General features: G+C 40.7%; 1 protein-coding gene across 9 annotated transcripts in view; it reads right to left on the bottom strand.

The window, feature by feature from the left end:
* myo5aa (myosin VAa) overlaps window positions 1-13,163 on the bottom strand; it is a 75,226-nt gene that overhangs the window by 47,443 nt on the left and 14,620 nt on the right. For all 9 annotated transcript variants that reach the window (XM_037757604.1, XM_037757619.1, XM_037757612.1 and 6 more), the window contains exons 2-4: window positions 5,929-6,039; window positions 2,402-2,573; window positions 260-404 (exon numbers count right to left, since the gene is read on the bottom strand). In XM_037757604.1, the coding sequence (XP_037613532.1) occupies window positions 260-404; window positions 2,402-2,573; window positions 5,929-6,039 (428 nt within the window). The remainder of the gene's footprint in view (window positions 1-259; window positions 405-2,401; window positions 2,574-5,928; window positions 6,040-13,163) is intronic.

Below are 13,163 nucleotides of genomic sequence, written 5' to 3'. Positions count from 1 at the left end.
GTACTGATTCAACTTGGTGCTGTTAGTATACATGTGAATGTTAGTGTGTTGATGACATAAACTCCCAAAGGGAGGTCTCCAGGTTGGCTCCTGCAGAGAAAATCAGTATTAAAAGGGCAAGGAAGAGAGAGAGAGAGAGAGAGAGAGAGACTGTGAGACCACCATGAGCCTATTTCTGGCTCAGCTTTGACCTACAAACCCAGAAGAGAGAGGGAGGGCCGAGCAACACGGAGACTACTCAGGTAACACACACACAAACCTGGCCATCTGTTTGTAAGCCTCCTCTGCCACAGCGAAGATATGCGGGTCCATGTCTCCCATATTCTGACCGCTGTAGGCATTGATGATGTCTGACCCGTAGATTGGCAGCGACTCATACGGGTTGATGGCCACCAGAACGATTCCTACGACACAGAACACAGAGGAGAAGTGTGAGCTCACCTGCAGCTGAACTGGACCGCAGTAAACAGGTGACACATTGAGAGGCGTCTTTCCAAACAGTACATACTGTATATTGTTTATGATTCAAATTGAAGGTGTTGAAGCCCACGCTGTTCTGGAAGCGATATTTTCTCTTATTTTTGTTCAAATCCAGGATTTGTTCTTATTTTGTTAGTACCCATTGATCTCTGGTATTCACTAATGTTTGTTTTTGATTTTTGCTCTTCTCTTAGGTAAGAGAACATTTTACAGCTGGTCGAGAGCACTCTTAAGATAAGAAAAAAACATCTTGTTTTCACAGTCCACAGAGTGTTTGTCCAACGCAAGGAAACATAAGTTTTAAATTTAGAGAAGCTAAAATAAGGCATGAATATCATTAAATCTAATTTAGATTATTATATGTTTTAGAGTAATTATAATGATTGGATTATCAAATTTGTGGGATAAAGAAATACTCGTGGTCTATTGACTATAAAAACTAGTAACACCAGTACTCACGCTCTGGAAAATTGTATGTTTGATTGGTTTGAGTTTATTTAACAGTACCTCAATTTCACTACTACGGTCCTTGAATTTACCAATTTGGGATCAATAAAATCAATCAATCTATCTTTCTATTTCTTGGGCACGTGCCTGGTTATTTGCACACAGCACAACACATGCCCTTATATAGTGTTATCTGTTATGTGTTACCATTGATAATAATAAACAATCGGCCACCAGTCTTTAACTTATGATCAAATGAGATTCGTGATTCAGCACACCTGGGTAAGAGCAGATTTGGGTGGTTAAGACTGTTCGGTGCATCTGGACTTCTATTATTTTTTTTCTCTTAACAGAAAATTAAGAGAAAATATAAGAGACATTTAAGAGGATGTTGCTGCATGAAGCCCAATGTGTTACATTTTCCTAATTATATATTAGTAGCAAAAACAAATCTTTAAACTACAATGGCACTATGAGAGCGCAAACCTCCGCAAAGGTGCGTGACTTTAAAAACAGATCACAGCTCACAGCTGGCGGTACCGTAAGGTGGTCGGCTTATTATTTACACGGTGTGTTTCCGTGTAACGTATCGGCGGATGAATCCGGATCATGATCTGGTTCGCCACCAAAATCAAATGGATTGTTCATTGTGCTACACTCAACCCCTCCAAAAAATTTCATTCAAATCCATCGCGAACTTTTGGAGTAATCCTGTTCACAGACCAACAAACAAACCAACGCCGATGAAAACATAACCTCCTCCCGAGGCCTTCGGCCTTTGCGGCGGTAAATATAGCGCAAGTGGTGATTTGAGTGTTTCAAGAATGTGTAAGGGATAATGTACAGCGAGTCGATCATTGTTGTGAAAGAAACCCGACAGGGTGATGTTGCCCCCTGACACATAGCCCTGAAGGGGTTTCTTTCACAACAATGACCCCCTAGCTGTACATTATCCCGCTTATTACATGGCTACTTACTTAAGAAATCAATAATTTGACACAAAAACAGTCCTCCAGAGGACAGACCGTAGAACGCCGTGATTGACCAATCAGAATATTGTATTTAACAACGCTGTGTAATAAATATATTTATATATCAATACAATAGAGGTTATTTGAAGGTCACAGACATCAAGGCAGTGCTAAACCTATAAACTGTAAAAGCGTCTTCTTTGAAACATGATTCAGTTGATTAGCATGCCATAATAAGTGCAAAAAGATGAATGGGGTTTCTATTGTTTTCAGTGACTGAGCTATAAACACAATGGAAATCAATGACAATCTCATCTGTTTACTGTAGTGGAACATTTTAATTCTACAGATTGATTGTAAAATGTTTACATGTTGTTTGATCACACAGTTGTAGCAGACATGCACACCACATGGTCACCTCTTGACTCAGTGCTACATGACTATTTGTTTTTCTTTACATTACCATTCCTTCAATGTTTGAAAGCATGAATTGATTCACCTACCGCAGTAAGTGTAGATGAGCTTTGAGTCGATGAAGCGGACCTTAAGGTTGTGCAGCACGGCCGGCTCGTGGAGGTAGCTGAGTGCTGTGAGGTCATTCTCGCCCACCAGGATGTCGGGGTTTCGCAGGTAAGGCAGGTTCTTTGTCTTGGGGTCCAGTTTATGCTCAATGTTCTGAAGACGACCAGCAAAACAGGACAGTTATAACAGAGTGCCGTGTCGAGCAAAGCCCAGTACAACACTGGGAATTCATACATTTAAAACAAAAGATGGTGGATCAGTGCAAATCTGACTGTGACCTATGTTAAGATGCTATTATTCATTGTATATATTAAGAAAATACCCTTATCCATCCTCATCCTACTCGCGTAAAATGTAAAAACTTCAGTCCAAGGGCTGAGATTAAAACGTGTTTGAGGTGTCCAGGGGCCGTATTCATAAAGCTTCCTAGTACAAAGAGTTGATCTTTGTGACCAAATTCTAAGAAAAGAATTATGACGTTTTCTACGAATTATCCCCTTACAGTTAAGACTAGATCCTGGTAAAGATAAAAGTTATTCACAGAACATCTTAGCCCTTAAGAGAGCCCCTAAGGTGAAAAACTGTTTGGAGTTTTAAAATGCTTAAGAGTTTCTTAAGAAGATGGGAAAGTGGCAGAAAGACAAAAGGGTAGAGAGATATTATCCAAACGCTGAATGATTAATGAAAAGATGAAATACTAAAATTACCAGCATGGTGAATAAATGTAAGCAATTAATTACATTTTTACATGCACTATAAATTGTTCTATTCTAAAATAATGTATTTGAATATCTCTGCATACTGGGGTCCATAAACAGTCTTGAATTGCATAAATTGGGTATCACTTTAAAGCTGAGACTCTTGTGGATCCAATGAGCCCAACTGTATTCATGTGTGATGATGTTAGTCCCCATCGGAGCCATTTCATTGTAGTGAGACCATTTTTTAAAATTTGACCTCACTGTATAAAATGACCGTCTTGGAATTACATAAATTGGGTATCACTGCAAAGCTGAGACTGGATCCAATGAGTTAGTCCTCATAGTAGCCATTTCATATAGCGAGAAAATGACCTGAGGTGACCTCTAGGATAATCACAGCCTCATGAACTTTTACAACCACAAACTAGAGACCTAGAACATTCAGAGGATGGATGGCTTTCATAGCTAGATTAACAATAAGGGGGTTTCTGAGCAGTTTCCAGAACAGAAGCGCTCGCCATCCAATCACCAAAGAATGCAATTCTTGCAGAAATCTCCAAATGTCAAAAGTTTTTGATAACAAATCACAGCATGGCTTTTGCTATGGTGTTCCTCAAGGTCTTGGTGTCTTAATGTGGTATTTTGAAGGGATTATTGATCATTTTTATTCATTCTCGAATGGTAAGAAATGGTTACATTTCTCACCAAATCTGTGTAACAAATGATATCAACCCAAACATTGAGACATAATTGAGCATGGGAATGGTCATCATATACTTTGATCATAATGTTCCTTTTGATAGCCCTTATACACTTTCAACATTTATTTTAATTAGTTATTTTTTATTTCTGATTTATTACTAGAACAACTTGACACACAGTGCTGAGCTGCATCTCAAATTAATCTTCAGGTTCCCAACTTTCAGATGATGTACACCACTTCTATGTGACATCTACTGTTGACCTGCTATCTCCCCCTAAAGACCCCCTGTACCCCCCTAAAAAAGACAAACACAGGTCTATGTGAGTCCACTCCCACTAACAGTATTCATACAGTATTTCATGCACATGTTCTCAAAAATGTCATGAGACCGTCTACTGATTTGGCACAGCTCTGGAGCAAAACCGCCGATCGTCCAAAGCTGTATTGTATTAATCTTGTTTTCAGTTTGGTTCCCCCTCTCTCTGCGTGGAACCATTTTACATCTTTTTATATCCATATTAAATGGATCTCTTTCTTTTCCGATTCTTGTTTTATAAGTATGGTTGATTCTGTAACAGGAAGTCTTTTAGCCAACAACATCAGGAATTAATTAGATCATCAGATTGCTTGACTAATTGAGAGTGTTATTTTCATCATCTTCAACAGCAGCTATCTACCTAAACACAGAGAGCACTCAGAGAGAGCCTAAGGGGCCGTTCACAGGCAGCGTTTTTTGCACCCTCAAATCCATTGTTGTCAATGTAGAAGTGCAGAAGGCACGCTCAAACGCGAGAGGTAAGCCGCTGCGGCGCGCAAGTGTTCCCAAGCGCCTATTTTTTCAGGGCGCAATAGCTGCACACCAAAATAAAAAACAGTTTGGAACGCAGCAAAACGCATCGCATGTCATGTAACGAGGAACAATCAATCACTGCTGGCAGATATCTCGTCTTTCTTCCGTAAATATCAGTCTACGGTAAATATATGGAGGAGAAGTTAATCATTTTAGTGCAGAGCTACAGAGCTTTCTGTACCACGGACTATTTTTCTAGCTTTTTACCCTTCCCGTCTGAGGACGTCACAACATCCAGTTGAAAGGTCAGCCAAATTGACACAGAGAAAATGAGCAGTAAAGCTACTGTGAGGGATTTACGGTGATGGAAATTCATTTATCTTTGTTTTGACTTTGTTTAGTTTAGTCAGTGAGGCTTTTACCGCTAAATTACCGCAACTTCATCGTAATCACAGCGCACAGGTTTTGGTTGCTTAGTAACGCGACAGTAGCACAACCTCCGAAGCACCTTGGATAAAAGGATGAAAGCGGCATGGCTGGCGTTTTCCGTGCGTTTTTTTAGACGCTGTTATTTTATTAATTTAAATTATTTAGAAGTTTAATCTGCACATGGATCAGCAGCAAAATCCCTAACGACAGACATGGTGGCAGTAAAACGTGAATGCCTTCAAAGACATTATTTTTTGCGCTTAGCTTGAGCTATGTTGAAAACTGTTGCTGCTGTGGGCCAACTGAGAAATGTTATGTGATATTAAGCTACACAAATATCCTTGACTACTTTAAATTCCCTGATCTCCATTTGGCCTGGATTGGCACCAAAAATCTGTCACTTTTTCCTTGGCTCATGTCCTAATGTTCCACCCAATGTCACTGAAAAGTGTTTGACAAGCTGTGGAGACATTAAACAGTCTGCACCAGAAACATACAGTAACCAAGTTGATGGTGCTATCATCTATATATATATATATATGATTATATGATTAAATCATAAAGAGCAATATGGCAAATGGTCTTGCCAGTAACGGGCTTTCATTAACAGGAGTGTGCTGGAAGCTGTTTGTATTATTAAATGTACTGCTATACATTTAAAATGCTCCTTGGGGCATCATTTGCAAGCAGGTCTCATTTGTGGAAATTGCTAATGCTAAAACCAATAACCACTAATGAGACCGAGCACTTTGAAGTGTCTGTGAGGAAGAGAGAGAGACAGAGAGAGAGAGACAGAGAGGATGCAACAAAAAGAGCTGAGAGGAGAAAAAACGTGAAGAGGGAGAGACTGATTCCTCCCCACGCTACCCCTCCATTCATCCTCACCGCTCCATCCTCCAACGTGAGCTGCAGGGAGACGTCGCCATTTTTGTAGTCCTTGGTCAGCTCAGCAGACTTCCACACCTCCTCTGCATCGGGGATCCACACCCGAGCACACTGGGAGACAGGGGAAGAAAGAAAAGTTAGATAAAGACGTGTCATAGCATTTGAGGAATACAAATTAGGCCAAGAGCCAGGGTTGCAGACTGAAGACTTTGATGTCTTCATTAAATTTTGCCGCAGTATGATACAAAAGCGTTATCATATCTTTCAAAACCACCACATTTTTTAACTTAATTGACAAAATCGGAGGCGTCCCTGCATAGGGGTGTGGAAAATATCGTAAACATGAGTATATATTATGTTTTGTGATACTCTATTGATTCTCCAAAACACTGTTGACGATTTTTAATTGACCTCTAAAAATCTGATGGCCCACCGTCGGGACCGGCCGCTACTCGATATTTCGGAGGTTGAAGCGGGCTCAGTTTTAAAGCTTTATGATAATCACATGCAGTTTTGGGCAAAAACCAGACAGTTTTTTTGCAAGACTTGAAGTCTCACACTTGTCTTGGACTCGTGACTTGTTGCACTTGGACTTGTCTTGGTCTCGGCTATTGAGAACTGGTCAAGTTGTTCCCGGCTGCTGATTTGGGATCAGTTGTACAGAAAGTTGCCTGACTCTACCGACAAAGTGTTTCCCCTGTATGCATTCAACAGCAGCGCAGCGCCGCTGCTAAATGATTAGTGCCGCTGCTAAAAATATCCCCAAACGCAATTTGGGCCGCCCCTGGCAAAAAAGAAAAAGTAGTAGTTCAATGAGTGTGACGTGTGCAAGGAGAGGAAGAGGGAGTGAGACGGAGCCTAGATGAGAGATGTGACCAGATTATCATATATTATAAAAATGCAGCGCAGTGACGATACAGACGTTTCATACACCAGACGTACTGTATATAACACGGACCTGCTGATGCTCATTCAACCCACACTGGACCCGCTGATGTATGAGTCAGCCTCTGTTTGTCACTGTTAGTAGAGACTTCAGTCTGCAGTGGAGCTACTTCACTGAAAAACCTGAGAATTGAACACTTACATTCATGATCAAAGAATGCTTTTGTGTACACTTTTGTCCTCTCTCTCTCTCCTCACTGTTGTTGTACGTGATAGAGTCTGCATCATAAGGATTAATGGACTAATGCATATGATAATAAATAGATAAAAAACAATCGTCTTTCCCACTACAAATAGCCTACTTGTGTACTACACATATAGCCTGTATCCCAGGAAGAAATGGGAAAACACTGTAGTTTTAAGAGTTCAAACTTTATCAATTGACGGTTGTTGTAGGAGGTGCTGGTGCACACCAACGTCCATGCTATTTACATAAAGAATAATCTCAATAATTAAATTGAAAATGAATATTTAATGAAAATGAAAATGTCCCTGCTTGTGGACATATATATATATGTTGGGGTTGGTCCCATGGTAGAAACATCAGTAGCAAATATCGGATCATATTCAAGGTTTATTAATGAATCTTACGTTAGACTGTAATGGTCCTTAAACCTAAACTCTATGCATTGATTAGTTTGATGTTAGAAAATAGATCAATATTGTTTATAGATAAATTATTTCTGCCCATCCTAACTCCTTAATCACTACTGTATATTAGCATTGGAAAGACACTATTGGCTATTATGGTCTTGAACAGGACACAATTTGCTCTGGACTTGGTCTTGACTCTGACTCGACTGGACTTGGACTTGACTTGACTTAAAGTGGCAGTAGGCAGTATATTTTTTGGCATCATTAAGCAAAAATCCCATAATAGCCTTTCAGCATATTGTAATTCAAGTGTTCTGAGAGATAACTAGACTACTGCACCTCCTCATGGCTCTGTTTTCAGGCTTTAGAAAACCTAGCACGTGACGGGAGACTTTGACCAATCACAGGTCATTTCAGAGAGAGAGAGAGCGTTTCTATTGGCTGTGCTCCGGTCATGTGATCGGAACTTGGCGTTCCTTCACCAGATTTCACAATGGCGGCGGCGTCACAAACTTTCTCATTTTACAGCTAAACCGTGCACTACAAGATGATTCTGAAAACATTTGAGGCGAGAAATAGGCATTACAGTAACATAATATTGATTCATATTTGATCAGCGCTGCCTAGTTTGACCGTAGTCATAGTCATAGACGGCAGCTGAACAGCGGACCTCAGATCAGCTCTTACTGCTTGTTTTACTCCGGTATGTGAAATATTGCAGATGCCGTTGGGAGCACTGGAGGACACTGGAGTTTACTTGTACTTCCTTTCTAATAACCGTTAAACAGTGTGACCTCAGAGAAAACACAGATCTCTATGTTTTCACAGTCATAAGCTCATAGGTCGTAATGGTCAGTAAAGTTGTGGGAACAAACTGTTGAACAAATGGAGGTGGATAACCACTGAGGAATGCAGTTGTGGACTATTGTGTGGTCATACTGTAATTAAAAATTCACACACACACACACACACACACACACAGAGCACAGTTCACTATAAAACCGTTTCAGACTTACAGACTTGTGACTGGGGGCAATCAGCTGATCACAGACATGTGGAAAAACAGTGATGAACACTGGCAGTCACATGGCTGAGGAATCCAGCTCACAAAGGTACCCGCATACACACACACACACACGCACGCGCACAACCCTTACTTAATGGTGTAGGAGTTTGCTGGATGACTGTGCATTGATTGGAGAATTAAGAGAACCACTCTGTGACCTTAAAATCCCAGACAGATGAGGCCTGCATGTGCATGAATGTGTGTGTGTGTGTGTGCAGGCTGCTGGAGTGAAGTCATTCGTCAGTGGTCAAACAGCACAGAGGTTGTTATTCTTACGGTAAATCTGATATTACATAAGGGAGAAAGATGAGAGGAAATTAAGTTAAGAGGTTCAACATAACAGATTCTGGTGGGGTTTGTATTCCAGTAGCGAACGCTTTATACACTTAACCTGACATTTATGAGTTTAGTGTTACGCACGATCCGTCACCACTTGTAAATGAATCAATGACTTAAGAGTGAAAATGTAAATAAATAAATGAAAAAAACTAAATGAGAGCAGATTAAATATACTCCTAATGGTTTTGTCTTTGTTAAAGCATTAGTCAGGACAGAGTAGAAAGACTATCCACTAATCGCTGCGGGATTTAGACACCTTTAAAACCTTTAAGTGTTATAATCTCAACACGAAGGAGGATTTTCACTTTGCTGAGACTCATTCATTTCAAATACTAGTGAATTATGTTCACACACACACACACACACACACACACACACACAGTGAACTATTAATACAGGAGTATCTGAATAACACTTTCGATTTTGGGAGACTCTTATTGGAAGTCCAACATCGATTTCATGGCCTTCTTTAGGCTTCGTTACATGAACTGCTGACGGCAGTTTCAAAGAGAAAGACCTCATTGTAGAAAGCATGACGGAGAGAACGTGGTTATTCAGACTGCTGTTTCACTACCGATCATCTGAATCATGACATCATGGTCACACAAACCCTCGCCCTCCCTCTCTCCCCCTGTCTGTCTCTTCATATTAAGAAGAGTGGCGTGGTGAGATGGCAGCTACAGCCTCTCGAAGGAGTTTAATGAAAATAAGTATTTAGGGCGCTTTCACAAGGCAACATTTAGTCCCTTTTAATCAAACTCTGGTGCGGCCCAACCTCCGGTGTGGTTTGTTTGGGCGGTTGTGAACACAGTAATCGTACTCTGGTGCGGACCAAAACAACCAAGTGAACAAAAAAGCAGGCTGTGCCGGCGCTTGTTGAGATGGACACAGGTAAACAACAGGTAAACATGAGTGGGAGAAGACTGACCCACTGAGTTCAACATACCCAGGGTATCTTCTCGAGAACATACAGAATATGTTAAATGAAGTCCACAAAAATAGTGACGTTTATAAAGTTATTTGAGATAAACTGGAGGAGAAGGGATTTGTGCGCACAGTAGATCAGTGCCGAGTCAAAGCGAAAACACTTAGACAGCAATATATCAAACTCTGTGATTCCCTGCATGGAGGTGGCAGCTCTCGAGACGAAAAAGATGAATTCGCTCCTTCGTACACGCCCTTCCTTTGGTCCGCTTTAATTTGTGTAATGTGAAACCGAACCAGACTAAATAGAAAACGGACTACCCAAAGGGACTATGACTTGTGAAAGTGCCCTGAGTCGTGTTTTTCCACCACCACCACCAAGCCCCCAAGGTTGTCACAATTTGTTTTCCCCCTTTCTCTAATCCTTTTCCCTCTCCACCGCTGCAGGAAGATCAGACTGTGGATTACAGATCAGTGTGATTACAGCAGGTAGGGTGCTGTGTGGCTTAGGTTTGCCTTTGAATGACAGTTACAAAAGAATCAATGCAAGTCAGAGGTCAAAGTTACTAAAAACAACCCAACCAAAATCTGAAAACTGAAAAATAAATGAGGTTATAGGGAACTTCACGGGGAATAAGTGAATGATAAACAACATGCGACCATTTAAAGTGGGGAAGTGGCAATATGGCTGCAAGACGTGTGTGTGTGTGTGTGTGTTGTAATGCTGATGGTGTGAGAAATCAGACATTCTACATTTAAACTACAATTACCGGCTCACGGTTGCATGCCTCCGTCAACCCATCAAGTTGCAGTTTACATCCATGTCTGCCCAAAATGTCATCTCTACATCATTTTATCCTATTAGACATTTCTGTGGAATTGTCATAATTAGCATATGAATTCTTGAGTTATGGCCAAAAACACGTTTTGTGAGGTCACACTGACCTTTATAATCAGTTTATCCTTGAGTCCAGGTGGAGGTTTGTGCCAAATTTAAAGAAAGTCCCTCCAGGCGTTCCTGAGATATCGCGTTCACAAGAATGAGATGGACGGCCGGCGCAGAGTGACACACTAATGGTGACACTGTTTCTAAATCACCTTTTAACAATTCTTTGGCCTTTCTGTACTCCAATTTCTTAATTAATTATCAGCTGGCACATTAGTGATATGAATATATCTACGATAAACTAATACCAGCTGATGAAACGGACGGTACTGGCTTATTTATCTATCGGGCTCTACTGTGTGCATGTGGTTTTCAGAGAGATAAGAGAGAACTGTGTTGCTTGTGAGCTGTATATGCGCAGCCAAAGAAAGAAAAGAGAAATATGAAGTGAGACAGACAGAGATACAGAGTATGTCTAAATGTGTGTCTGCTGAATCAAACAGCAGCTAAAAAGGGAAGACTAACAACCAGCATGACCAAACCACACGTCACAACCTCACCTCTGTTCGACACAAACTCTCACAACTAACATACCCGTGAGGTGAAATATCCCTCCTAGTTAGAGACATCTTCTTTTCACACTTACGATGGATTAAATGACAACGACTGAATCAATCAACATTTAAATTCAAGACAATTTCTGTAATAAGCAGTTTCATTTGCCAATAAACAACCTGTGCAGTAATGCCGACTGTCTCATAAACACTGAACAGTTTATTTATATACCTTCTAGGTTCTGATATGTTGTTGGTACAACATCTGCCTGCCAAAACTGACAGCTGCTGTCATATTCATCTATAAAAGGAGCCAATTATGGTCACGTGTTCATCAAAATAATTTCCCAATGCACGTCTTTGTTTTCTTGAAACAAAGAATGAAAGAAAATTAACAAATTGCACATTTTGATACTGTTTCATTTTATTTTTTGTGGCTGTTCAAACCACCTCCAGGCCACGGTTAGTTTAGTCACTACAAACAGCCCTGCTGTGCAGCCAAACATTGTTCAGACCAGCAGATTGTTATTTCATAATGGTAGTGGGGTTCCCAAAGTTTCTAAAGATATGAAACTAAATTTTAGGAAAATGTACCTTAAAGCTGCTTAACCCTCTGAGACCCGCGTTCCCGACAGACGTCACTGTCTTTTGGAGGCTGTGGGAAGTTCAGTTTTAGAGCTAGAGTGAAGATCCAGATATCATATGAAACTACGATACCTGAGGAATCCATTGGTACCAGTCATGTCAGCTTGATAATATAATAGCTTGTCGGGAAGGAGGCCAAATAACGCTCCAAAGTAGGGCTTCATTTTGGCAAGGAAAAACTGGCATGGCCATTTTCAAAAGGGTCCCTTGACCTCTGACCTCAAGATATGTGAATGATGGGTTCTATATGTACCACGAGTCTCCCCTTTACAGACATGCACACTTAATATGATAATGATAATCACATGCAGTTTTGGGCAAAAACCATGCAGTTGCTTGCATGCAGTATAAATGTGTTATTTTCGCCGACACTAAAATGATGTGATGTGTGATGAATACTTCTGCATACTGGGGTCCCTAAACAGTTTTCGAATTACATAAATTGGGTTTCACTGCAAAGCTGAGACTGGATCCAATGAGTTAGTCCTCATAGTAGCCATTTCATATAGCGAGAAAATGACCTGTGGTGACCTCTAGGATAATCACAGCCTCATGAAACTTTACAGCCACAAACTAGAGACGTAGAGCATTCAGAGGATGGATGGCTTTCCTAGGTAGACTGACAATAAGGGGGTTTCTGAGCAGTTTCCAGCACAGAAGTGCTCACCATCCAATCGCCGAAAAATGCAATTCTTGCTGAAATCTCCAAATGTCAAAAGTTTTTGATACTAAATCACAGCATGGCTTTTTCTATGGTGTTCCTCAAGGTCTTGGTGTCTTAATGTGGTATTTTGGAGGGATTTTTTATCAATTTAAGAGTGGTAAAAAATTGTTAAATTTAGCACCAAATCTGTGTAACAAATGATATCAATCCTAACCCTAACCCTACTGCTGACCTGCTATCTCCCCTAAAGACTCCCTGTACCCCTCTAAAAAAGACAAAAAATGTGGGTCTCAGAGGGTTAAAGTGGAAACAAAGTGGATAAAACTGTCTTAAATTTACAATTATAGGACATATAGACATAACCTCTATGCCTGCCTCTCTCTATCACTCCTCCCATTCCACCATTTCGTTAGTGGTTTCACCTTTTTGGTCCCCACAGGAGACCGTCCCAGCTGCCAGCCTCCTAGCAACGGCAAGAGAGAGGAAGACAGACATAGAGAGATATAGAGAGAGAGAGAGGGAGGAGAGGAGGAGAGGAGGAGGGGGATAGATGCTAAAAATAGCAACAGCGAGTTTTGAGCAGCATCACACCTCACAGAGACATCACTGCGCTGCTGA

The sequence above is a fragment of the Sebastes umbrosus genome, chromosome 2, assembly GCF_015220745.1.
Source record: "Sebastes umbrosus isolate fSebUmb1 chromosome 2, fSebUmb1.pri, whole genome shotgun sequence".
NCBI lineage: Eukaryota > Metazoa > Chordata > Actinopteri > Perciformes > Sebastidae > Sebastes > Sebastes umbrosus.
Note: the sequence above shows the minus strand (reverse complement) of the source record. Positions and strands in the feature narration are given on the sequence as shown.